The sequence below is a fragment of the Podarcis cretensis genome, assembly GCF_951804945.1.
Source record: "Podarcis cretensis genome assembly, chromosome: 2".
In the NCBI taxonomy this organism is placed as follows: domain Eukaryota; kingdom Metazoa; phylum Chordata; class Lepidosauria; order Squamata; family Lacertidae; genus Podarcis; species Podarcis cretensis.
In genome coordinates, this window is record NC_137171.1 from 103,223,778 (window position 1) to 103,251,762 (window position 27,985).

At 42.9% G+C, this 27,985-nt stretch overlaps 1 protein-coding gene across 13 annotated transcripts in view; it reads left to right on the plus strand.

Moving 5' to 3' along the window:
• The window catches only part of CADPS (calcium dependent secretion activator), a 334,379-nt gene that overhangs the window by 115,731 nt on the left and 190,663 nt on the right, over positions 1–27,985 (plus strand). For all 13 annotated transcript variants that reach the window (XM_079958109.1, XM_079958115.1, XM_079958104.1 and 10 more), the window contains exons 5-6: positions 8,143–8,379; positions 12,614–12,735. In XM_079958109.1, coding sequence (XP_079814235.1) covers positions 8,143–8,379; positions 12,614–12,735 — 359 coding nt within the window. The remainder of the gene's footprint in view (positions 1–8,142; positions 8,380–12,613; positions 12,736–27,985) is intronic.

Consider the following 27,985-nt stretch of genomic DNA (forward strand, 5'->3'; position numbering starts at 1 on the left):
GGCGATTTCTCAGCAAAGCAATCATGAGGCACCCAACTGAGCTTGTGTATTATGAATGGCTGTTGTGCTTCATTGTTTACCGCCAGCATTTTGGAGGAACACCATTCACTTCCCCTGTTTGCCCTTGCATTGTGCATTCTGCTTTTCAAAGTCATTATCACAGCAGGCAGGAATTCCAAAAAAAATATATTAAAGGCCACTTTAAAGATATGGACAAATGAAGTAGACCAAAGTGGATGCTTGCAAAAATTAACAGCGGAAACCATATATTCATTCTTTCTCCACCCATGCTTAAAGTGGAAGGTTTGCCCTCTTTCTCCTTGAGTACATTATTACTCCATATTTATTAAGAAACTGCATAATACCCAAAAGGAAGTTAAATCCTAATTTTGCCTCCTTTTGGGAACACACTGATGGTAATTTGGTTTGTTTATCTTACTGTTTAACCATACTTTTATATGAATACTAATAAGATAACAGGAAAAAATATGCACATTAATTAATCTTTATAAACAGGAATACAATATGGGCTTTCTGAAAGAAGTGCTGACAAAATCTAATTAGATACAAGTTGTCACCTAAGTCAGGGACCTTTCCAATCCAGCAACTCTTCAGAACAATGAATGATCAACTCCCAGGTTGAAGGTACTTGAAATGTCCCTTTGTCTCAGGCTAGGAGCATCATGACATGACATATGTCATGGGCTTGGATGTGAGAACCTCAAGTTCAAATTTCACAGGCTGACCTTGGGCAAATCATTATCAGTTTCACTGTTAAGCTTTTACTAGATATGGTTGTGGCTAAATTGATAAAAAGCAAAGGTTTCTGAAGCTTTGAACTTGGAATGGGAAGCTCCTTGTTAATTTGCCTGATAGAAAAGCTTTTTTTTAAAATAGAAGGGTTTTTTGTTTTGTTTTTAATGCTAAAGCATTTTACTAAGCCTTGAATTCTGCCTCCAGTGAATGTTGGCAGAGTATATTTATCCAGCTTGCTTAAAGGCATTTTCCTAAGAGAACTATAGCTCTATTTTTTATTGCCAGGAGCCCTTTTTATGAACATATTTTTAATGTCATTAGTGTCTTTTATGTCTTAAGTCAGAAGACATTTCTCAAAGATCATCTACAGAAGTTTGATTTTTAAAACCCGTTCCAGAACTGAACTTTGTTCGTGAAGCTGCTGATTGCTGAAACACACAGTACAAATCGTCAAAGGCAAAGACATGCTTGGAGAATGATACCCAAGTGATGCATTCAATCACACCCGCCTTCCCCAACCTGGTGCCCTTCAGATGGTGTCGGACTGTAAACTCCCATCATCTCTGGCCATTGGCCATGCTGGATGGGGCTGATGGGAACTGTATTCTGACAATATATGGAGGGCCGAGTCGCCATAAGGACTATGCATATGCACAGGGCGCGTTTATGAGATTTGAGTCCTAGCAAATTTGTGGGGTTCTAATGCTCACTCTGTTTGCTCAGGACAGAGCATATTTCAAAGAGCATGCTGTGTCTACTTCAGTAGATGTCACAGCACAGATGCCACACATGTGAATCGTGGCACTCTGCTACAGATTCTGCTTCCCCGCAGAGCATAACAGGTTACATTTTAGAGTTAACTGAAAGTAATTAGCTTGCAAGGATGGTTTGAAGTCAGCTTTTCTTACTGGGTATTTTGAATTCAGCTAGCTAGGTACTTCTGGAGAGCCAGTGTGGTGTAGTGGTTTGGAGCAGTGGGCTCGCAATCTGGTTAACCAGGTTTGCGTCTCCGCTCCTCCACATGCAGCTGCTGGGTGACCTTGGGCTAGTCACACTTCTCTGAAGTCTCTCAGCCCCACTCACCTCACAGAGTGTTTGTTGTGGGGGAGGAAGGGAAAGGAGATTGTTACTTACTTTGAGACTCCTTAGGGTAGTGATAAAGCGGGATATCTAATCCAAACTCCTCCTCCTCCTCTTCTTCTTCTTCATTGTTATGTCAGTAACTAGGATAACACTGGTATTTTGCCTCTTAATGCATGCATGTGTGCAATGGTAGAGGCCTGACTGGAAAGCACAAAGCCCACCACCGCTACACGAGAGACGGATTGAAGAAAAGGAAATATGAATTGGCCCCGCTCCGTAGCTTAACCAGTCATGACTAGGAGTGGCTAGGAGCTAGATGGTCTATATATAAAAAAAGTGCTGACTTGCTGGCCAGCTTCCCTTTTGACTTTGTTTGGGGCTTCTCCAAAGTATGTAAAGACAATAAGCAGGCAAGGGAAGCATTGGCCCAGAGTGGCACCCATCTGAGAGGTGCCAGAACTGCTCTCTGGCTGAAAAAAAAGCACTGGTTGTGTCTATTATTTCAGTGTGTCTACTCTAAGAGAGGCTGCCATTGGAGGCAACCAATAATAGCCAAAAGGAGAGAAGGAGAGCTTGACTCTTCCTGCTGCACGCACAGATAATGAACTGTGTTGATTAAATAGGAGGCCTCCCTGAAGGGGACATCCTCTGGTAGGCTATGTAGCAATCCTATATGTTAGGTTCTATATGTAGCACTGTCGATGAAATCCACAAAAGGGCTACAGGAGTCATAGGAACATAGGAAGCTTTTGTACGCCAAATCAGATTGATGGCCCATCTAAGTGTGACTGGCAATGGCTCTCCAGGGTTTAAGACAGGCACTTTCCCCTTGTCTATCTGGATATGGTGGAGATTAAACCACTGGCATGCAAGCTAGTGCTCAGCTACATTCTCTCCCCCATGGTTTATCATGTTTCATTTAATCACAGAATGAAAGACCGTGCTGCCCAGAAAAGTGAAAGGGATGTCTGGGTCACCAGATTTGAAATTCTCTGCTACTTGTTGCTAATGAAGAGCTCCCATAGCTGGACCTGATTTACTTGTTTGAGCAGTGCTTACGAAAGTGCTTTACAAGGCTAATAAGCATCAAAGGTCTATTTAAAGAAGAAGGCTTGGGGACAATGATCTGATCATAAAACTTTTTAGCTGAAAGCAGATGAGTGTAATAGTTTGCTAGCCAGTGTTTCCTGCCTCAAAATGTCATAAAGGGACATGAATTCATATCAGCTGCTGAAAAGTTCCCAGAGATAAAGGACATTTGTTTGCTGAGCAGCCTTTTAATGAGAAACTCTTTCTGTGGCATTCCTGATATGGCACTTTCTTATGGTGCCCAATGGAGACATTTTGGTTACATGCTGCCCATTCTCTCTTCATTAAAGGGTAAATTCACTGGCAACAAGTAATGAATCTTCAGGCCCGGGGCAAGGATGCAAAAGTCAAATACTTATTAATATAAAGTGTGTTAATAACTCATGGCGAAAATTGGGCAGGACATAAAATGACATAGTTGTACAGGCTGAGAGGTGAGTGGAATGACTTGTGCAACTGGTTTCAATACATATTAATATGCTGACCAATTTGTAAACTCCATGTGATAACAGGAGGTGGCGCTGTGGTCTAAATCACTGAGCCTCTTGGGCTTGCTGATCAGAAGGTTGGCAGTTCAAATCCACTCAACGGGGTGAGCTCCTGTTGCTCTGTCTCAGCTCCTGCCGACCTAGCAGTTTGAAAGCATGCCTGTACAAGTAAATAAATAGGTACCACTGTGGCAGGAAGGTAAACGGCATTTCCGTGTGCTCTGGTTTCTGTCATGGTGTTCCGTTGCACCAGAAGCGGTTTAGTCATGCTGGCCATATGACCCAGAAAGCTGTCTGTGGTCAAACGCCTGCTCCCTCAGCCTGAAAGCAAGATGAGCGCCACAACCCCGTAGTCGCCTTTGACTGGACTTACCCGTCCAGGGGTCCTTTACCATTTTTACCTTTACCGAGTGGCAGAGGCAGGAGCTCTTCATGAAGCATCTCAGAGATCCCTTGTAGCCCAGCATTCCCCAACCAGGTGCCCCCCCCAAAAAATGTTTTGGACTGCAGCTTCCACCACCCCTGACAATTGACCATGCTCACTGGGGCTCACAGAAGTTGAGTGGGGAAGGATGATGTAAGGGATGTTGGGATGCATCCAAGGAAACGGGGGCAATTTGCAAGCCCCCAGCTGGCCCCAGCCCAGTGGCTGGTAAGCTGGGCAACCTCCAGTCCTTGGAGCAGCATCAGCGACCCCAGCTTCAGAAGCTGGAGCACGCTCTAATCAGCAGCGTAAACACCCAAGCAACAGAAGTGGCAGGAGAGGTTGTGTCAGCATATTTACAAGCAGTTTATTCAGCATAAAGGTAAAGGTAAAGGTACCCCTGCCCGTACGGGCCAGTCTTGACAGACTCTGGGGTTGTGCGCCCATCTCACTTAAGAGGCCAGGGGCCAGCGCTGTCCGGAGACACTTCCGGGTCACGTGGCCAGCGTGACATCGCTGCTCTGGCGAGCCAGAGCCGCACACGGAAACGCCGTTTACCTTCCCGCTGGTAAGCGGTCCCTATTTATCTACTTGCACCCGGAGGTGCTTTCGAACTGCTAGGTTGGCAGGCGCTGGGACCGAGCAGCGGGAGCGCACCCCGCCGCAGGGATTCGAACCGCCGACCTTTCGATCAGCAAGCCCTAGGCGCTGAGGCTTTAACCCACAGCGCCATCTGCGTCCCCTTTATTCAGCATACATCAGGACAAAAGGGAAAACATGTCTTCTCCCCTTCATGTCCAAGCAAGCAGGCATAAGCAACAGCTATACACAAAATGGAAGTTCCCAGCAAGCTGTGCTGGAGTGTAAACAGACATGTGACACACAACAATCCACACATTGGTTCTTAAGGTGGAACGGAATATTCTAACAGGGGGGACATCAAATACTGCTCTTAGAGACTAGTTTCCTTGGAGCAACAGATTATACCCTCAAGACTTGAGCACCTGAAGCATCACTCCCTGTTCCTGTTGCTGCAGCAGCAGAGTCAATCCAGTGCCCTTGCTGGTGTGCCTACCCAGCCCCAACCTCACAAACACCCTCCCTCACCCCATTAGTTGCACCAGCCTCTTCCCATTTGTAATGCAACATGAGTTAGTTCGCACTACATCTGCCCAGGTGAAAAGGAGGACAGGGCTCTTGCTTCTCTAATAACAGGAGAGAAGAGGGGATTTCAGCAGATGAAACTTGAATGACGAGCTACATCTGCCAAAATTTCATCCTCTGGACAGGAGTTCTGTTCTCTTTCTCACCTGGCAGCCCTGGCTATGCCTTTAAATTGCATTGTTTGTGAGCAGGAACCAGCAAGCGGCTAGGAGAACAATGATTAATAAGTGCACTTGATTGGTCAGCATATGCTTGCGGAAAAAATTGTTCACATCTCACGTTGGCCAAGCCATCTGCAAATTAAGCCATGGTTCAGAAGTTGAGGCGAACATATTGTCCTCACACAGCCCCAATTAATTCAATGAGTGGCAACTTCCGAGTTCAGTAGTTTTTCAGAAAATGCCCCTGTTTCTCAACCAGTAATTGTGGCCCTACTAAAGAGGACCGTAGTTATTCTATAGTAGAATAATCTCTCTTCAGCAGGCAGTAAGATCTTGCCTACTTCTCCAAGGCAACCTCCAACCTAAGTAAACTTTCAACGTAACAAGCACTAGACCTCATATGCTTGACAGAAACCTCTAGCATTCTGTAAATCTTTCAGCGAGCTACGCTAGAAATGTTTTGCTTTAGGTCACACAGATGCCAAGTAGTTACAAACATAAAATGATATGAATCCAGAACCATGTTGCATGAACCACTGTGGAAGCAAGGAGCTGCTTCTGAGACCAGTTCTTCCACTCCCTTTGAGTTTACTTGTGAATGGAAAGCAAGGGCTCCACTTCCTTTTGTCACAGGTGGAAAAAATCGTTGTGGGGACGGATTTGGACGCAGTGACAGTACTCAATGAATTCCTCATCTCTGCTCGGAACAGGTTTCATATTCTGTTTCATGCATTCCTGACCAGTTTAGGCTTCCAACACATCCATATGCAGGGACTGTTTATTTTTATATAAAACTATGCTTGTATGAGTAGTTATCATACCAAATTATAGTTGACAAAACTTGTAGCCATAGTCTAAGGCAGGGGTAGGCAACCTAAGGCCCAGGGGCCGGATGCGGCCCAATCGCCTTCTAAATCTGGCCCACAGACAGTCCAGGAATCAGCGTGTTTTTACATGAGTAGAATGTGTCCTTTTATTTAAAATGCATCTATGGGTTATTTGTAGGGCCTGCCTGGTGTTTTTACATTAGAATGTGTGCTTTTAGTTAAAATGCATCTCTGGGTTATTTGTGGGGCATAGGAATTGGTTCTTCTTTTTCCCCCAAAATATAGTCCAGCCCCCCACATGGTCTGAGGGATGGTGGACCGGCCCATGGCTAAAAAAGCTTGCTGACCCCGGGTCTAAGGGCATGAATGGCCACTGAAACAGGTCTCTTTGTTAAGTCCTAGTTACCCCCTTCTCCTTGTTTATCTATTAGAGCCACCATTAGCCTGTGAAAAGCATAATAAGATTATCAACTCAGAGTGTTAAAAACACTAGGGAGATTTCTGAGAGTCATATCCAAATCCTAGATTAAACTCTTAAGGACAGTGGAGGACTTTGCTAGACCTGGCATGGGAGGGTCATCCGTCAAGTATTTTAAGAGTTTGGGAGGGTATAAGGGGAAAGCAACTTTCCCAAGGTGCCCATTTTAATCCACTGAACACCCTAAGTCCTTCATAGTTTTGGCTACTCTTGCTCCCACATTTTCCACCATCCCCTGAAATATGCGCACAGAGCTTGCCCATATTTTCCCATTTACTGAAATCAGACCTCTCAAGGTACAGGCAGGGCCTTTTCTGCTGTGGCACCTAGATGTTCAATCTGCTGCCAAAAGAGATACGTGTTGGCCAGCCTTTCTACGGTCTGGTCTATGCCTGCAGCAACATGAGATGAGAGGCTGGACTGCAACACTTCAGGCTCCAGTTGAAGGGTCACATTTCTGAATGCTCTCCAGCGTTAGAAACTCCTTGCAAGCAGAACTTTTCTCCCAGTTATGCCCGTTTTCTATCTGCAGGAGTTCTTTAATTTTTTACTTTTATTTTTTTACTGAAGAGTGATATCCCTTCCATGTGGTCCAGCGCCACACTCTCTTCTAATACCGCAGTATTCTATCACTTCATTTTAACAAGGTCTCTTGGCAGCTGAAGGCATTCCATGATGCTGTTAATGTTTGGAGGCAGTGGAAGTCTTTATCAGTGGCTACTAACTGATGCCTTTGTTCTGCCTCCACAATATGCCTATGAAAACCAGCTGCTGGGAATTGCAAGTGGGGAGAAGGGATGTTGCCCTCAGGCTGTCTTTCCATAGGCATTTGTTTGGCCACAAGGATTTTAGACTAGAGGGGCCTTTGGTCTGATCCAGCAGGGCTTTTCTTATGCTCACTTTTACTTCAAGAGTCTTTATCAGCTGAATACTGACTAGGATGTGAACATGGTTCTTCTTCTGCTGTTTTTATTAGATTGCATTTTAATGACTTTTCCATGGGTGCACCTAGATTATCTTGCCCTGTGAACAGCCAGTTCCCTCCCTTGCTGTTTTGCTCTGCCAAATATATTTTTGTTCCAGCAGACTATCACTGTGCTGAAGCAGACAATTGTTTTTATGTCTGGCTTTAAATGCTGACTCTGTCTCTTTTCATTGGTTAGCCCATATTATTATTATTCTATGGAGTTGCGTTTTCAATTTTGTAAGCTACTCTGAGTGGGGCATTTCTGCTAGAAAGCATAGGATAGAGATGTTTGCTTGGATGAATTCCCGTTTGCACCTTTATTTAATATCAGGATTTATATGCACTGCTTGATATATCAAAAGAGGTATATAAGTGATTTAAATAAAATGGTATAAAATACGCAGTAAAAATTGTGGTAGGAACAGACATCAAAAACAGCAGAAATAATAAAATTATCAAAATGTAGATAAAATCAAGCTTCAAAACCAATTATGCATAATAAAATTGCACTTCTTAGTATGCTTGCATACCATTTTTTTTCCAAATCAGTATATCAGTAGTGCTTGCCTAATTAATACAATTTTGGTATAACGTAAACAGTGTTTTGGGTAAATTTTATTGAACAACAATTAATATAATTATAAATACGTGCTAACATGATGCTGTTGATTATGCCCTAATTTTACTTTTGTCTTTCAATCGCAGGAGCGCAAATTTCCTAAATTTGTATCCAAAGAAATGGAAAACATGTACATTGAGGAACTGAAGTCATCGGTCAATTTGCTAATGGCAAACCTGGAAAGCATGCCAGTGTCCAAAGGTGGCTCCGAGTTCAAGTTACAAAAACTAAAACGAAGCCACAACACCTCCATCATCGACCTGGGAGAAGAAAATGAAAACCAGCTCTCAAAGTCAGACGTTGTGTTGTCTTTTTCCCTGGAGGTAAAATGTACAGCTTTTCTACGGATCAATTAGGCATGTTGGCAATATTCATGCAAGTGAACAACAGCAAAAGAAAGTCTTGACAATCACTGTTTAGCTAATCAGAGCTTAAAAGAAAAGCTTTGTGGGCAGAGGTCAGCAAAACAGAAACCAGGCCCCTAATACTTGAGCAAAGGAAGGGGGGAAAAACCTAACCAACAACAAAAAGAAATCCCTTTAACATCCCTTTTGATTTGTTCTTTCATGTTCCATGCAGCCTTCTTAGTGGAGTCTGTTAGGAGAATGTGTAAATGTTAAGCCAATTACCTAAATTAAAAATCGCTCGCTTATCTAAAAATATCCCATTCAGGACACCTGAGGTGGCTTCAAAAGTTGTTGTTGCACAGTTATTATTCTGAATCAAGAACCCCCTTTTTTGCACTTCTGGATTTCCATAGAACAGGGGTAGCCCACGTGGTGCCTGGTGCCACTCAGGTGTTGCGGACTACAATTCCCATCAGGATCAGCCAGCCTGGCCAACAACCAGGATTTATAGTCTACAACCTATGGAGGACACTATGTTGGCTTCCCCTTCCATAGGACTTTAGCAACACTTCAATGCTCACTGTCTTGGGACTGCCTAAGGCTCCTTTTTCCTGCACAAGGAATTCTGAACTACATCGTTTGTTTGTAAGTTTGAGAATCTGCATGTGCTTTGCCTGCCCGTTAAAAGTCCTTGTGCAAGGCAAAATAAATGGGAACTAAATGCTACAAAGTGAAAAAGACAGCCCGGCATTGAGTTGCATGCTCCTTAACCTATAGTTCAGCACACTGATGTCAATTTGATGTGCTTTTTCGTGTTTGCCAGCAGCAGCCAGTGGTGGGGAACTGTGCACTCTAATGGTGCCAAGACATGGGATTTGTTAAAAAAGGAGAAAAGGAACATGACTTTTTAATATAATAGCCCCTTATTTGTTGTAATGACTATATGTGGGAATATTCAGGGAGGCAGGAGAGGGTATATTGTTTATTAATATCCTTCCCAACTTGCGCTAGCAAGTTCTATAACTTAGCAGAATTTACATTCCCCTTTTAAACGCACAGCGGGTAGCTGGTTGCAGGCTCGTTTAAGCCTCTCAATATTAGATTCCTGGTAAGTTCCCTTATATCCCACTTAAAAGAATAAACATGCCAAAATCTTGTGTAAAGAATATAAAAGAAGTAGACTCACATCATCAGTTCACAGTTGGATCCCTGAAGGCAGACATATTTACAACGTATATACATGTGGATCCCATATGGAGATAGTCCCAGTGTCCTCTGTTGGCTGATTTCTAGCTAAAAGCTGCTGCTCCAGCGATGGTGGAAATCAAAGAGAGAGGGGGTGTTGTGTACCTTGTCCTTTAGTTACCTGGACAGGTAAGGTCACACCCACCTCTAGTCACATGCAAAGGAAATATGTCCCAGCCAGAAGGAAACAGGAAGTTTTCGACTGGCTGGACCAAACATTCCCTCGCATGTCCACTCTAGGAAAACAAGGAATGTTGTACTTGACTGCTACTTATGTATCACATCCCACACTGTAAAAGCGTAATTCAAACCTTACCTGAACAGTGTGGGTGCTTCTAAGATTTGATTGCTTCCCATGCTGGCCTAGTAACTCAGGAAGGAAAGCGATTGCATGGGCGGCCAGACTCTGGTTGTTATTCCCCACGTCAACATTGCTCATGCTATGGGAAATGACCACATGAATCAGTCTGCCCACACAATTGTATCCCTTGGAATATTAGCAGCAGAATGGTAAGAAGCCCTGCTATGGAAATTCCCACATTGTTCAAGTGTCATATTAATGGGACCATATGCATAGGAACATAGGGTGCTGCCGTGTGCTGTGCAATTACATTGGCTGGCAGTAGCTCTTCAGGATTTCAGATGAGGGACATTCCCAGCCCTGCCTGGAAATGTCAGGGACTGAAGCTGGAACTTTTGATAGATGCTCTACCACTGATCTACAGGCCTTCCCCAACCTGAAAAAGGGTTATTTGTTTGCATTCCATATATGTTTTCCCCATCTCTTCATTTCAGTCGACAGCAAACTTTGCTGTGCATATTGCAGGGGAATTTTTTTTTTCATTTGTTTGGTTCAAAAATAGATCTTTTGGGAGGAGGTATTTTAATATTCATTAGAGTTGTTTCACAGCTTTTTTTTATCCTGGTGTCTGAATTACTAAATCTTCTTTCCCTGTGTTCTTTGCATTTGATCATTGCTAATTAGAGGTGTCACCTACGTTTTGCAGGAAACCTTGATTTCTAAGCATTAAAAATTGCAGCGGGTACAAGTTGTACAATTTATCTTCACACATATACTTTGAAATGTACGGTTCACCTGAATTGAATAGTAATTGTGTGTTCTTTGCGGTGTAACATGAAGGGTGGTCTCACAGTCAAGGGTGGTTGAGCTACTCTACTCTTCCAGCTCTCTGACATGCTCCAGCTTCTTTCCAAAAACAGTCGCACAAAAATCCATTAACCCAGATTAATAGACACAAGGAGACATCTGTTGCCTGGCAATACTCATTCATGAACCCACATGCTTGTTAGCCTCTCTTCCGGAACTGTCCGTGCCATAGGGTGCAAAACCAATATGATGCCCTGCTACTCCAACGCTGAATGCAACATCTTCCCTTGGGTTACACAACACTGGGCCCAGTTCCCAGTGAAGATGCTGCTGATTGTTCCACTACTTAATTATGGAGTTCGGTTTTGAAAGCGGAAAGCACCATTGGGGTGCTGAAGCAGGTATAGAGGACTTTCCTGCACTGCTTTTTCTGTACAGTGGTACCTTGGGTTACATACACTTCAGGTTACATACACTTCAGGTTACACACTCTGCTAACCCAGAAATAGTGCTTCAGGTTAAGAACAGTTTCAGGTTAAGAACAGACCTCCAGAAAGAATTAAAGTGGTACCTCGGGTTACATACACTTCAGGTTACATACGCTTCAGGTTACAGACTCCGCCAACCCAGAAATAGTACCTCGAGTTAAGAACTTTGCTTCAGGATGAGAACAGAAATTTTGCTCCGGTGGCACGGCAGCAGCGGGAGGCCCCATTAGCTAAAGTGATGCTTCAGGTTAAGAACAGTTTCAGGTTAAGAACGGACCTCCAGAAAGAATTAAGTTCTTAACCCGAGGTACCACTGTAAGTTCTTAACCCGAGGTACCACTGTATGTAATTTGGTGCTGGTAAGGAGCAGGGAGGAGATGGCAGCATCAGAACATGCCACAGGCAGAGATGAGACACATCACAGTCATATGCTTACAGAACTATCGTTCTGTGTTCAGGGACTCATGCCTCACAAGTGATCCATGCCCCACTAGCCAGTTGTGACTTTAGGAGAATTGTATCCCAAATCCATGGGTGGCGATCGATCAGAACTTAAGCACAAGCAAAAACTATTCATTGAAACCTTGAGTGATGCAGTGAGACATTGGGAAATGGCTTTTGACGGCACACTTACTATTAGAGGGCACGTCTGGGTGGTCAGCAAAGAGATTGTCAGGAAGATATAATGCGAAGGCATTGCACCATGCAGTTTTGGACAATTCACATGACCATGGCGCCTGCAGCAGCTGCTTGAAGTTCCCAAACACATGAACTTCCTGCCTGTCACTAGCCAGTCATGTGCAGCCTGCCAAAAAAAAAAGATTAAGGGTGTGGGTGGCAGCAGCTGTTGCGTACAACTTTCTGGGCATGCGCAGAGAGCCAAGTTGAAAAGGAATTTCAACTAGCAGTGGTTGTGTGAATCGACTCCACATCATCAACCCATCTTCCCACACCTTGAACTGCCTAGCCACTAGAAGCAGGATACCTCGTGATCTGATTGCTCAAATCCTCTGCCCCATTTATTTTATTTTTTTTTAAAGGAAACAATTCTCCTGCATTTAAGAACTTGGAGATAATTCATTTTAATTAATGTTTTGGGGGGGTTGTTTGCTGACTGTCAGTAATTCATCAATTCAAAATTAATCAATATAGAGCTGTTGTTCCATTTTCATTACTTCACTTACCTATTTTTGACATGTCCAGCCTCTTAGGTCTGTCCCCTACATTCCTCACCAGCTCACACTCTCTCGGAAATGTCATAAACAGTAACTAAAGCGGCATAGAAATGTCTTCAAAACATTGTTTCCAGACCTGATTGCTGAGTGCAGAACGTCATCCAGAGTGGTTTACTTCTTTTTTCTTTTAATAGGTTGTCATCATGGAAGTCCAAGGTCTCAAATCCTTAGCACCCAACCGCATTGTATATTGCACTATGGAAGTGGAGGGGGGAGAAAAGCTACAGACGGATCAAGCCGAGGCATCAAAGCCAACGTAAGCTTTTCTTTACCTCCATTTTCTTTCTCCAGCCTAGCAGGAAAAACACACACAGTGAGTTCTCTTCTTCCTTCTGCACAAGGCGGTGAGGAATGTCTGGTCTTCCAGAAGTTGCTGGGGGGAAATTCCCATCTTCCTTTCCTGTTAGCCATGATGATGATGATGATGACATGTGCGGAAATATACCTTTCCATATGAGATCATCTCTCAACCATGAATTAACAGCTCCTAAGCCATGAGTCAGTAAAGGCTTGTAGCATTTTCTTTTGTCCTGTTGAATGTTAGTGAGACATCTCATAAGCACTTAATTTTAAGTATAAGCTGGATTGATTTACTGAAATGAAAACCGGGAGACTAAAAAGGAGCACAAAGTCTTGCTGATTCTATATTCTGTTCTGTAAGGATGCTTGTTTCAGTGTTACCTGAACATTCCCATGTATGGTGTAACATATGGGTAGGCAAACTAAGGCCTAGGGGCCAGATCCAGCCCAATCGCCTTCTAAATCCGACCTGCAGATGGTCCGGGAATCAGCATGGTTTTACATTGGTAGAATGTGTCCTTTTATTTAAAATGCATCTCTGGGAAATTCGTGGTACTTGCCTGGTGTTTCCACATGAGTAGAATGTGTGCTTTTATTTAAAATGCATCCCTGGGTTATATATTTCATATTTTTTTTTCAAAATCTAGTCTGGCCTGAGGGATAGTGGACTGGCGCCCTGCTGAAAAAGTTTGCTGACCCCTGGTGTAACATGTGCTATTTCTTCCAGCCTCTTTCGGTACTCTAGGTTGGTTTAGGGTGCATTTTGTAGATATGGGAGCCACTCGCTCGCTCATGTGCTGAGAGATGCGTGGAAATTCAGTCAAGAATCCATCTTATTCAGTATGTAGCCAGATGGAACTGCTGGAACTTTCAGGCAGCTTGCACAAATCTGTGGGTAGAGCCTTCCCTTTGGCAGGGAGACATATAGTGATTGAAAATCACCAGCTTTCCCTTTGATGTGCTCCAGAGCCATGGTTCCAGGGATCTCCATCACATGGAGAGAATGCCATTATATGGAGATAGCATGTAAAATGCTACTCCACGATATGGATGTGAGTATTGCCAACGTAATGGTCCCAAACAGAGTCAGAAACTTGGGGAGAGGGAACTGCCTTTTAACAATTATGTTTTCTCTCCAAAACTGAATTCTTAGAAAGTAAATGCTAATTTCTCAGTCACCCTTTTTCTGCACCCTCCGTAAGTATTCATCTGGAAAACACAAACTGTATGCAATCATAATACAAAAGCTAAAAATCACCTTTCCCTCCTAAATCTTATGACTAAGCCTTCTTGTAACAGCTACCTGTTTGATCAGGCTTACATTACATTTACCCCCATTTAATTACATTTTACATTTAATAACTTTCAATTGAATGCACACCCGCACATAGATATATGTGCCTAGGCATGGGACAATTACAGGAAAAGGCACCATGTGGTGTTCTTTTTTTGTCCGAAATCTAAAGATACAGTGGTACCTCAGGTTACATACGCTTCAGGTTACATACGCTTCAGGTTACAGACTCCGCTAACCCAGAAATAATGCTTCAGGTTAAGAACTTTGCTTCAGGATAAGAACAGAAATCGTGCTCCGGCGGTGCGGCGGCAGCAGGAGGCCCCATTAGTTAAAGTGGTGCTTCATGTTAAGAACAGTTTCAGGTTAAGTACAGACCTCCGGAATGAATTAAGTACTTAACCCGAGGTACCACTGTATACATTAAGATGACCACTTCTTGAAAATGTTTTTATTAAAAAAAATATCTGTATAATATAAGTGGCCAGATAGTCTTCTAGATTCACTTTTCATGATGCAGTTTTGATTTCTCCCTCCCTGCCTGCCCCCTCTCTCTATATATATTTGTTTCTGAAAGTACAAGCGGCAAGCCATTATTGTTGCAATATCCAGGGATGTTCTATCTTTACCAATGTCCCCGAAGAGCTGCTCTGATCCACTGTAAATCTGTCAGGTTGCTTACATGTATTGCAAAGCATAATGATCAGTTTCCAACTCAGTCATTGTCTTTCATATCAGATTTTCCCATCATTCCTTTTCCCTTCTCTAATATACCAGGTGCAGGTATATTTTAAACAACAACCTCAGAGTCCTTCACCTAAATCCTAGTTGTCATTTAGGCTGTCAATCAATAGCGCATCTGTCTAGACAAGCTTTTAAGCCAGTGCTGTTCCTTGTGCATCCCGATTTGCTTTAGCACTGCCACTGAAAGGTGCAAAAATATGGAATGTGCATTGAATATTAAGTTTCCAGGAATTCAAAGTCCTTCTGTGAAAAAAAATGTGATATACTTCAATAATTATTTGTTTTGCAACGAGAAATTTTTGTTGCTTTCAGGCTGACTTCAACTAACATTGTGTATTCTTGTGATAGAGGCATCCTCATTTGGTTATTCATTCATTCACTCATTCATTCATTAAATTTCTATCCCATTCTTCCTCTCAAAGGCAGCAGACCTGTCACACCAATCTATCTTGCCATATTTAGTTCTTTTGTACCCCAATGCTATATGAAAGCTTAAAATACACATGTTTATTCACTGACTCACAGCAGCTTGATGGTTCTGCGGGGTGGGGAAAGAGAACACTACGAGTTCCATTTGATAGCTCAGATATAAATGTAAAGGTAAAGGGACCCCTGACCTTTAGGTCCAGTCATGGCCAACTCTGGGGTTGTGGCGCTCATCTCACTTTTTTGGCCGAGGGAGCCGGCGTACAGCTTCCGGGTCATGTGGCCAGCATGACTAAGCCGCTTCTGGCGAACCAGAGCAGCGCACGGAAACGCCGTTTACCTTTCCGCCGGAGTGGTACATATTTATCCACTTGCACTTTGACATGCTTTCAAACTGCTAGGTTGGCAGGAGCAGGGACCGAGCAACGGGAGCTCACCCCGTCGCGGGGATTCGAACCACCGACCTTCTGATCGGCAAGCCCTAGCCTCTGTGGTTTAACCCACAGTGCCACCCGCATCCCCAGCTCAAATATAGAGCTGCTAAATTCAGGCATTGATCCTAAAACACCATTAAAAATTGTTCCACATTCCAAATCAGCCAAATGTAGATTTTTTTGAGGGTGGAGAGATGGAGGTTCAAAGCAGCACCAATTTCCTTACGGCCCTCATAAGATCTCCATGATGTATTCTGTCACCTCTCCTTCACTAAACACATTTTATTGCCTTTATTTCTTCCCCTGTCAGTCAAATGTCTGAGACTGACAGCACTTCTGGACTGCCACTACTTTCAGGTGGGATTCAATCACATGTCACCAAATACAGGTCAGACCATTCAGCTGATTTTAGTGCTCTTATGCAACAAACCCCCGCCCCCAAATCAGACTTTTTGCAATAAAGAAAGTGCTGGAGGAAAGACATTGGAAAACGTCGGGTAACATCTGCATGGCGAAACATCATATTAACCTCCTTGCAAGCATGTCAGAATGGACACTCAATAAGCAGGCTGTCTGGAAGTGAACTGAGCAGCCTTTTGTAGCAGTTATTCCTGGGTGCGGGGAGAAATTGGATAAAAATTATAGTAACTTGTAGCTTCCATGACCTCACAAAGTCGAGGATCAAGTGCCAGTCCTTTTTCGTACTGAAGAGAACCCTGTCCCTAAAGCAGCCATAAATGGAAGCTTTTGGGTGATGTTCTTAAAAACAACCTGTGACAAGGTGTTCTTTCATCCCCTTAACAATTTGAAGTACTTGCAAGCTTTCTCGTTTGCTCTGGGGGTTTTTGCACTACCAGTGAAAATAGATCAACTTTAGGATTATAGAATCATAAAGTTGGAAAGTTGGAAAGAACCGTGTGGGTCATATATTCCAACCACCTGCAATGCAGAATGGCTAGAGCAACTCAGCCGATTGGGGGTGTGGTGTTGTTGTTGTTGTTGTTGTTGTTGTTGTTATTTGCCCAATGTGGGGTTCGAACCCACAACCCTGGGATTAAGTGCCTCATGCTCTACTGACAGAGCTTACAATTAAAATTAGGCATTTGGGATATAACATTTTGAAATGTTTCTTTGTAAAGATTTCCATTCAGTAAGGAACTTAGTGTGGGCTTTAGCTCAGGCCAATTCTTGCTCTGTAGGATTTTTTTTTCATGCAGGGAGAGTTTCCCTGTATCAGGAAATTTTAAATGCTTTGCATATTACTATGTTTTTATATGTACTGTAAGCTGCCCAGATTGGTGGGTTATGATGATGATGATGATGATTCAAGCATTCAAAAGTAATCCTCTGCCATACTCTGAACTCTGCCACCTTATCCCTGTTGCATCTGGAGGCTAGGCGTAAACTGCTTTTAGTCCTGACTCAGATCAAACCCTGAATGTTGACATCATTCATTATTTGTTCATTGGACAAAAAGCACACTGCATGCTTTGATGTCCTGTTAATTAAGGTGTTTTTTTTTAACCCTCTTCTGATGTTTATTTCCAATTTATTCCCCTCCTGGGGAAAAGATTCCCCCCCCCCCTTTCTTCATGTTTGATCAGAACGTCTATTGGCAATCTGTTCATGCAGCTTTTGCTTGAGATTAGCTGATCACATTTCCGTCTTTCAGCTTTGAATTTGTTGTGACTTTTTGCTTATTGTGAATTAGAGAAGCAGCTGAACAGCTCCACATAAAAACAAGATGAAATGTGTTCTGCCATGGCGGAACTGAGTAAGCATCTAATTGCTAACGCTCCCTAAAGGAAAGCCCTGACAGTTTGAAGCCAGGAACCTGCCCAACATTTACATTGCCCTGTTTTTCAAAGGAAACAAGAAAAAAAATAGCCTCATTTTCAAGTTATCTCACAGGGGGAAGACCCTGTCATGTCATCAGAATTGCTCCTGGCATCAGAATTGCACCTGATCCTCAGAGATTAGGGCTGTAGTCCTATACTTGCTTACTTGGAAGTAAGTCCCACTGGAGTCAAGGAGGTTTATTTCCCCCACATCTTCATCTTTCAATTTGCAGAGGGCAATAAATGTCCTTGAGAAACAAGTTTGTATTCAACAGCTGTGCTTCCACTGCTGTGCTTAGGTTTCTAGAGATGCTAAGTCGGCCTCCCCCAAATTCTCAGAGATCGCTTATCGCTGTTCGCTCACACGCCCAAAGAAACAAACCCGATAATGAATTTTATCTTTAGTTTTTGAGCCATCACTTGTTACTATGAGGGGAAATTTTATTGAGTCCCTTGTAGATTCACTTCCATCCAATAACATAAGAAAAGCCTGCTGGATCAGGCCGAAGACCCATCTAGTCAATTAATTAATTAATTACATGCCATTCACCAGCAGATTCCATGCAGTTTAAAGCATTTAAAACAAGTTAAAATCACAGGAACAGGGAATCCCTCTGTTCTCACAGAGGCCCCTGAGCTAGCCTGCTGCCCTGAGGTACCATGGAGGGCATTGTCCCGCCATCAGTACTGAGGGAAGATTCAACTTCAGCATCTGATTTCAATGTCCTTTAACTCAGGCAACAGAGAGAACACAGGATGGTTGACTGCGATGAACGGTCTGTCTTTCAGCAAAGACTGTTCAAAATTATTTGTCTTCTTATTGAAGAATCATTGAAGCCCAAATACAGTATCTTCTTCTTGTTGTTGTTGTTTAGTCGTTTAGTCGTGTCCAACTCTTCGTGACCCCATGGACCAGAGCACGCCAGGCACTCCTGTCTTCCACTGCCTCCTGCAGTTTGGTCAAACTCATGCTGGTAGCTTCGAGAACACTGTCCAACCATCTCGTCCTCTGTCGTCCCCTTCTCCTTGTGCCCTCAATCTTTCCCAACATCTGGGTCTTTTCCAGGGAGTCTTCTCTTCTCATGAAGTGGCCAAAGTATTGGAGTCTCAGCTTTAGGATCTGTCCTTCCAGTGAGCACTCAGGGCTGATTTCCTTCAGAATGGAGAGGTTTGATCTTCTTGCAGTCCATGGGACTCTCAAGAGTCTCCTCCATCACCATAATTCAAAAGCATCAATTCTTTGGTGATCAGCCTTCTTTATGGTCCAGCTCTCACTTCCATACATCACTACTGGGAAAACCATAGCTTTAACTATACGGACCTTTGTTGGCAAGGTGATGTCTCTGCTTTTTAAGATGCTGTCTAGGTTTGTCATTGCTTTTCTCCCAAGAAGCAGGCGTCTTTTAATTTCATATCTTAGGAACACCATTTGAAACCACTGCAAACCAGCTGATTAACTACCTGTGGCGCATGAACCAGCTACCTTTCAGATTAAATAAGCGTTTGAGCTCATTCAGGGTTAGGACATACTGTTTCTTAGTGGTGAATGTTAGTAAGGCCAAAATATGTGAAACGGTTCCCAGTTACTTCCTCAGAGTCGATACTATACGTGGGTGTAGATGCAGTAATTTTAAAAGTTTGCAATTGTCAGCCTACAGAATTCACACCTGACTTCTTGGCTTTCTAGCATGTTTCTCTAGCTCAGACAGAAGAGTTTCTGTGTGAGAGGTTGTGTTGAAATACGAATGGCAATGCTCACGACGTAGCAATGTCTGCATTTTAAAGGTCACACAGTCAACACTTTGTTGGAATGAAAGGCGTAGAACAGGCAATGTCTGGTGTGTTTTGCAAAATTCATCTTTGCTATGACGTGGGGTGCAGGGATGAAACCACCTCCAGTTTAACAGTTGTTAATCTGGAACCCCAACATAGCAGTGACATTCATCTATCTAAACTCTTTCTAAGCATGAAACTGCCTGCTGTATAGCACACTAAACAATTGAACATCATAAATAAATAAATAAATAAATAAATAAATAAAGTAAGTCTAGTAGCACCTTAGAGACCAACTACGTTTGTTCTTGGTATAAGCTTTTGTGTGCATGCACACTTCTTCAGATACACTTAAACAGAAGTCATCAAACCCTTATATATAGTGGGAGAGTGGGGTGGGGTATTTATCAGAAGGGTAGTAGGAGATGGGTGATTGGCTCAATGGGTATGGTAAACCTGTTGACTACTGTTAATGACTTCAATTAGTCCTACAGGAAAAAGCAAGGGCTAGTATGCAGATGATTAGCATATGTAATGAGTCAGGAATCCAATATCTCTATTCAGACCAGGTCTCTCCATAGTTTTCAGTTTAGTGATAAGTTGTAATTCAGCAACTCCTCTTTCAATTCTGTTTCTGAAATTCTTTTGTAATAAGACAGCTATTTTGAAATCCTTTATTGAATGTCCTAGGAGACTGAAGTTTTCTCCTACTGGCTTCTCTGTCTTGTGATTCCTGATTTCAGATTTATGTCTGTATATATAGTGGGTCTGGTGACTTCTGCTTCAGTGTATCTGAAGAACTGTGCATGCAAACGAAAACCTATACCCAGAACAAACTTAATTGGTCTCTAAGGTGCTACTGGACAATTTTGTAATATATATATATATATATTTCGACTGCGTCAGACCAACACGGCTACGTACCTGAATCAGAAATAAAAATGCTGTAACTAAATAGGTCATGGGGGCAGAGGGAATGGGGGGGAAGCTACTAAGGACTCTACAGCTTTACTGTAATAATATGCAAGCCCTAGTAAACTATAGGTAAAGGTAAAGGGACCCCTGACAATTAGGTCCAGTCGCGGACGATTCTGGGGTTGCGGCGCTCATCTCGCTTTATTGGGAGGGAGCCGGTGTATAGCTTCTGGGTCATGTGGCCAGCATGACTAAGCCGCTTCTGGTGAACCAGAGCAGCACACAGAAACGCTGTTTACCTTCCCGCCGGAGCAGTACCTATTTATCTACTTGCACTTTTTGATGTGCTTTCGAACTGCTAGGTAAACTATAGATAACAATAAAAAAGAGGAAGGGGGAATTTTCAGCCCACATGTGGTTTCTTCATCAATAGAATTTAAAACCTGTTTGAACATAATAGCATTCAAAACACAGTATTTTATCTGAAGACCCATGTCTGATGAGTTGTCATTTGAAAACTTTCATTGCTCATCATTTTGAATTTGGCCAATAACCATACCCACCCTACAGGTGCTTCAATGCACACATGGAGTTCCAGTGAGTCTATGGTATGTCCCATTAATTCCAATGGAGAGACAGATTGATACATGCAAGGAATGTCTATATGTACTGTAATGAATGGGGTGGTGAGCAGGTGGAAAAGTATTTACTGGTGAAGGCATCATTACTCTGCAGCTAAAAGGAGTTACTTTATTTTTAAGGGGGGTGCCCATAAAATTCTAACCCCCTCCCATCATTATTGCAATTCTGTTTTCAAACCCAAACCCTTTCCAAAGCAAGCATCAAACCTGAATTCTGAATTGCAAAGAACCAAGCAAACCACACTAAATCACACACACTTTGTTTCCTTTGGACAAAGTGATCGATGTTGCTTGTGATGTCTCCCCTGTGCTGTGGGAAGTGTTCCTGCAGCAAAATCTGATCATCAAGAAATTCACGAGAGGCCATGGCTAGTTTTGGGGTGAGACGACCGTGCCAGATCCCTGTCTACAGCTCTCTGATGCCATCTAGTCGCTGAGGAGCAACATGGCATGATTCAGTGGGGACCACTATCAATGCGCAGCACTCCTGAGTGTGCGTGTGTGCCTTTGTGTGCACCACACTTCAGCAAGCAGTTAAGCTGGAAATGAGTTATATACCAAGACACTTCAATTTCTTCACTTTAAAGGTCACCGTTCGTTCAACTTCTGTAGACGTTCCTTCAAGATAAGGCAGGCAACTAATTGGTATGGGAGCAAGGAAGCAGCTAGAGATAAACATAGCACAGTTAAGCACAAATGAGGCCTAAAGCAGGCATTGTCTAGCAAACCATGATGGACATTAGATTTGCTTCTTCCGCCACTATCCTGTCCTGATTATACAAACTCTGTTGTGGAAAGAATTATTTGAAGTCTTTATTAGATACTCCAGAAAAGGCATTCTGAGGTTTGGCTTTAGGTTTCTGTATTGTTGGGTTTTCCCCCCATTCCTCCCCGTATCTCTCATCTTATCAAATCCCAGGACTCTATTTCTCATGTGGCATTTGATTCAGCAACTTGGTGATATAAAATGGCTTCAACACTGGATTAGACAACTTCATGTTGGAGAGGGATATCATAGGCTACTAGCCATGATGGCTATGCTCTGTCTCCACAGCTGGAGGAAATATTAATATCAGAAACTGCAGGAGGGGAGAGTCCTCTTGTACTTGGGATCAGTTTTCTGGCTTTCCAAGATATCTGGTCGGCCATTGTAAGAGCAGAATGCTGGACTAGATGGGCTAGTGGCCTGACCCAACAGGTTTTTCTTATGTTCTCATGTAGATGGTGATACACATTTCACCAGAAAGGTGAGCGGTGGAATGAATGAATAGAAGATAGAAGAGGCCATGGCAAGACTAAGCTGCACAAGCCAATTCTGAAATTACATATAGAAATTATTGATGCACTTTTAAAAGACAACAACAACAACAACAACAACAACAACAACAACAACAATTTTTTATTTATACCCCGCACTCCCCAGCCAGAGCCAGGCTCAGGATGGCTAACACCAGTAAAATTACAATAAAAACATAACGGGGGGAACCAATTTATTAAAATACGGGTTAAAATACAATTTAAAATGCAACCTCATTTTAATAGTAGCCCATAGATCAAAACCATAAGGGGAGGGAAACATAAGGGTCAGACTGAGTCCAAACCAAAGGCCAGAAAGAACAGCTCTGTCTTGCAGGCCCTGCAGAAAGATGTCAAGTCCCGCAGGGCCCTGGTCTCTTGTGACAGAGCATTCCACCAAGTCAGGGCCAGTACTGAAAAGGCCCTGGCCCTAGTTGAGACCAATCTAACCACCTTGCAACTTGGGACCTCCAAAATGTTGTCATTTGTGGACGTTAAGGTCCTCTGCAGGGCATAGCAGGAGAGGCGGTCCCATAGGTACGAGGGTCATAGGCCACATAGGACTTTAAAGGTCAAAACCAGCACCTTAAACCTGACCCTGTACTCCACCGGGAGCCAGTGAAGTTGACAGAGCATAACACCTGGTGTAGCCAATTTGCAAATTCACCAAAAGTAATACTGGGAAATCTGTTTAATAGCAATATTCACCTCTAATTGAATATCCCTCTTTTTAAAAAAAGTTATTGCTATCAATATCCCACAGCTATATATACTATTATTTTTTTCATCTTCAGCTGAATATGCTTAGAATCTCTATCTGAGTTGATTCCCTACACTAATTCAGTTGGAACCAGACTTGCAAAATAAACCAGAGGCACCTCTTATTTAGAGGGCTACGTATAAGAAACAAAATTAAATCAAACAAGGTGTCAAAATGGCACCAGATTTATGGGCTTTCATCACGAGCCACTAATGAAGACACACATGGACCTGGAAAGGGTCTTTGACACTCAACAACCTCATGCCACACAGCAGTTCTCAAGAGCCCTGGAAGCTGTATGGCTGGTCGCACTTTTCTCATCGCAGGTTGAACATTGGGCATATTAGTTGTTGTTGTTTAGTCATTTAGTCGTGTCCGACTCTTCGTGACCCCATGGACCAGAGAACGCCAGGCACTCCTGTCCTCCACTGCCCCCCGCAGCTTGGTCAGACTCATGCTGGTAACCCCGAAAACACTATCCAACCATCTCGTCCTCTGTTGCCCCCTTCTCCTTGTGCCCTCCATCTTTCCCAACATCAGGGTCTTCTCCAGGGAGTCTTCTCTTCTCATGAGGTGGCCAAAGTACTGGAGCCTCAGCTTCACAATCTGTCCTTCCAGTGAGCACTCAGGGCTGATTTCCTTCAGAATGGAGAGGTTTGATCTTCTTGCAGTCCATGGGACTCTCAAGAGTCTCCTCCAGCACCATAATTCAAAAGCATCAATTCTTCGGCGAACAGCCTTCTTTATGGTCCAGCTCTCACTTCCATACATCACTACTGGGAAAACCATAGCTTTAACTATACGGACCTTTGTTGGCAAGGTGATGTCTCTACTTCTCAAGATGCTGTCTAGGCCTGTCATTGCCCTTCTCCCAAGAAGCAGGCGTCTTTTAATTTCGTGGCTGCTATCACCATCTGCAGTGATCATTGAGCCCAAGAAAGTAAAATCTCTCACTGCCTCCATTTCTTCCCCTTCTATTTGCCAGGAGGTGATGGGACCAGTAGCCATGATCTTCGTTTTTTTGATGTTGAGCTTCAGACCATATTTTGCACTCTCCTCTTTCACCCTCAATAAAAGGTTCTTTAATTCCTCCTCACTTTCTGCCATCAAGGTTGTGTCATCTGCATATCTGAGGTTGTTGATATTTCTTCCGGCAATCTTAATTCCGGCTAGGGATTCATCCAGCCCAGCCTTTCGCATGATGAAATCTGCATATAAGTTAAATAAGCAGGGAGACAAAATGCAGCCTTGTCGTACTCCTTTCCCAATTTTGAACCAGTCAGTTGTTCCATGATATTCCATCAAAAGAAGTGCTACAAAGTAGAAGATATCTAGAGCTTGTGAATAACAATCACAGATTTATTATGCTAAAAAAGGCCCATTGGTGGTGTATGTAGATGTACAAGAAGATTTTGTACATAGATGTGCTCCTCTCTCTCTCTCTCTCTCTCTCTCTCTCTCACACACACACACACACAGAGAGAGAACTGACAGAAGCTGACAAAGATAAAGACTGAGAATTCCCCAACTAGATAATCTATGCACTTTTAAATCCTTTCATACACCGATTCTCTGCAGTCTAAAAAGCAATCCAAAGGTTTGGCAAAAAGGGGGAGAAATGAAAGTAAATTCCATTGTCTGGATGATTTTTGCTTTGTAGCAAGCCAGCCAGTCACATTCTGCTTCTTGTCTCTGGAAGGACTTTGCTATCTAGATATTCTCTGAAGCCTTTTTTTTTTTTTTTTAATGAATGCTAAGCACAAATTCTTATGAACAGAAGCTGTGCACTTAGCATGAATGCAGATATTTTAGCGGCCCTGAATTATGTCCTTATGCCGAACATCACTATGGCAACTAATGACATCATCCTAAAATCTAGCTTGCCCTAAATCCTATTGCAAAATTGTCATTTCTGTAATGAAGTGGACATTTCTCAGCTTTATTAAGTATGAGTTTATAAGCGCCGCATTGTTGTCAAAGGTTTGCTACGTGTCTTTAACCTCATTTGGTTTATTCCCTTTGTGACTAATGCTGTTCTCATAAAGACAACACTAATGAAAATTAGTGTTTGCATTTGGTTACCAACATTTGTTGATAGCATATGGTCTGGGAATGCTTCAGCAAATAAGCAGCTTTTAATAGTAAGCAGAGATAGGCATTGTAGAAAGCAGATGCTATCGAAATACACAGTGCAAGGTTATGTGCGAGGGTATTTTTTTCCTTCTCCTTTTACACTTCTTACACCTTCCTTCATTCTTGTTTTCATTTTCTTCATTGAAGATGCATCTCAAGGTGGCCAGGTGCCAAAAAGGAGAAAAAGATGCAGAGTACAACACAAGCCTTGTGACTCTAAAATGACAGCAAAATCTTAAGCCTGATCCTTTCTCCTGATTAGTTTGACACCAGTAATTGCTAGAAAATTACTATTTATTTGCCACGACATCCTTTATCCCTGCCAAATTTGGTTAACTGGTAGAACCATAGAGGTTTCATATTTTGAATACTACTAAGAAACGGGATTATTCTTAGGTTTTTCTGGCCATTTGGTGCACTCACACGAAAGGTTTAAGTCCTGTAGAGCTTGGTCATAAAGTAACGTTCAGCAGCAGCCGGAAGGAGGTCGACTGGAGACCAAAATCCACGAAGAAGCAAACAAGTCAATTTGTCAGCCTTTTGCTTGGCAAAAGTTGCGTGGAGCCAAGATGCAAAGTCATGACAAACTGTATTCAGAACATAAACACATTTTAGTTCTGTGTTAGGCAAGGGGGAAATATTATTCCTGGTAGTTTTCCATTGCGAAAATATCATTTGTTCAATGCTGGTTTGTCAGGTATTAAGAACTGAAAATATTCTGAGCCAGCTAATTAAGCTGTGAGAAAGTGTGACTGTTTTAAACTGTTTTCAGTTGTGTCATAAATAGGAACCTAGGAAGCTGCCTTATAGAAAGTGAAGACTATTGGTCCATCTAGTTCAATAATGTCTGCACTAACTGGCAGCTGCTCTCCAGGCTTCCAGACAAGGGATATTCCCAGCCTTACCTGGAGATGCCAGATATCTTCTGCATGGGGACTAGATGCTTTACCATGGAGCTACAATAAACTCCAGTTACCTATTTGAAAGAAAAATGAGGTGGAGGAGCCAACTACTGTTGAGAATTGTTCCCAGCAAGGGAAGTCACCAGCTGAATTTGGTCACCTATGGAATTTGCAGCCTGTCTGTGGATCCTAAGAGCTGACAATGCAGTAAAAGCATCCTTTCACCGTACTGTGCCTAATACTTGCACCAAATGCCAGGCGAGCCACTCACAGCTCTTCCCCATGGACCAATGTTTGTGAGCCAGTGTGGTGTAGTGGTTAAGAGTGGTAGATTTGTAATCTGGGGAACCAGGTTCGCGTCTCCGCTCCTCCACATGCAGCTGCTGGGTGACCTTGGACTAGTCACGCTTCTTTGAAGTCTCTCAGCCCCACTCACCTCACAGAGTGTTTGTTGTGGGGGAGGAAGGGAAAGGAGAATTTTAGCCGCTTTGAGACTCCTTCGGGTAGTGATAAAGCGGGATATCAAATCCAAACTCCTCCTCCTCTTCTTCTTCTTCTTCTTCTTCTTCTTCTTCTTCTTCCATTTTGGAACCAGTGCTTGATTATTATTGAAGCCCTTGAGAGGGACCTAAACTGAATCACCTTCTTCTAAGTGAGTGGAGAAGATCTGGCAAACTTGGACAGATAAACAATACATTGCCTTTATATTATCTGAAGGTTGATTCAGGGGCAGAGCAAGGTGGGTGCAGTCCACACTGGGTGTCATCACTGAGGGGGGTGGCATTCTGCGCGCCACCCACCCATGTCTCCCGTCTACCACGAGCCGTGGGGGGGGAGCTGCACCACTTTGCCGTTTTGACAGCCCCGCACTCCCTGGCTGCTGGAGGAGGCAGGAGAAGCAAACAAGGGTGGGTTGAGGGAAGGGTAGAAGAAGCTCCCTAAACTCAGGACCCAAACCCCCTGTAACTGCAAAAAAAAGCTCAACTACTTTGGCCAACCTTCCCCTTAAAAAAATTCAACAATTGCTGGCAATGACAATGGGTGGATCACATCCAGTCTTTTTATACTGTGAGTAGATCGCAGTCTCTTGGGAGTCCAACTAGATTTCAATGGGGAGGGTGACAAGAAATTTTCTGCATCGGGTACCACCTAACCTTGCTATGCCACTGGGTTGATTCACATAACCAGGGACTTCAACCACCAAGAAGGCCTTTTCCTGAGCACCACCAATTTAATCTCAGGAGGCACTTAGAAATGATGTCAGTATTCAGCCACATTCATGTGGAAGGTCATTTAGTCCTTCACAGTTTTTTAAGCGGTCCTTTTAGTTTATGAGAAAGTGGGCAGTCCTTGAGATCCTATATATGTCACTTTGCTTGGGAGCACAAACGCAGGTTACAAATGTTTGAAATAAATATTTCAGGGTTGTTGTTTTTAAGATGTAGTGATTCTAGTACATACTAAACCATTTATAAGATTGGTCATAGCACCAAAATCCCCCTGGCAATCAACTTCTAATGACATCTCCATAAAACAACTATGCAGTATATGGAAGAAGCAGATTTGAAAGATGATGTGCAAGAGGTTTATAGGAAATTGCTTGTGGAGTGGAGAGAGTGGAGAGGGAGAAATTATTTTCTCTGCCTTTCTTTCTCCAGCAGAACTTGGAGACCTCCAGCAAAAGCAATTGACATTAGATCTGAGACAAACAAAAGGAGATATTCCTCCAGCCAACACATTTCTTTTTTAAAAAAAGAAACAAAACCTTATTATTGTTTATTTAATATTTCTAACCTGCCCTTCATGAAAAACAATCCCAGGACAAGGTGCAAACAATATGAAATACTGAACTTAAACCTATTAAATACGTCAGGTTTCAACCCACCATAAATATATATGGGGATAAGAACACAGCAAATAACTGCAATCTTTAAAAGTTCATCTTTCAAGATAAATTCACAGCCAACGACCTGTAAATGCCCACGTAAAATAGATGCACATTGAGCTGGTGGCAGAAACAAAAGAATCACTGGCAAGCACAATTTAGAAA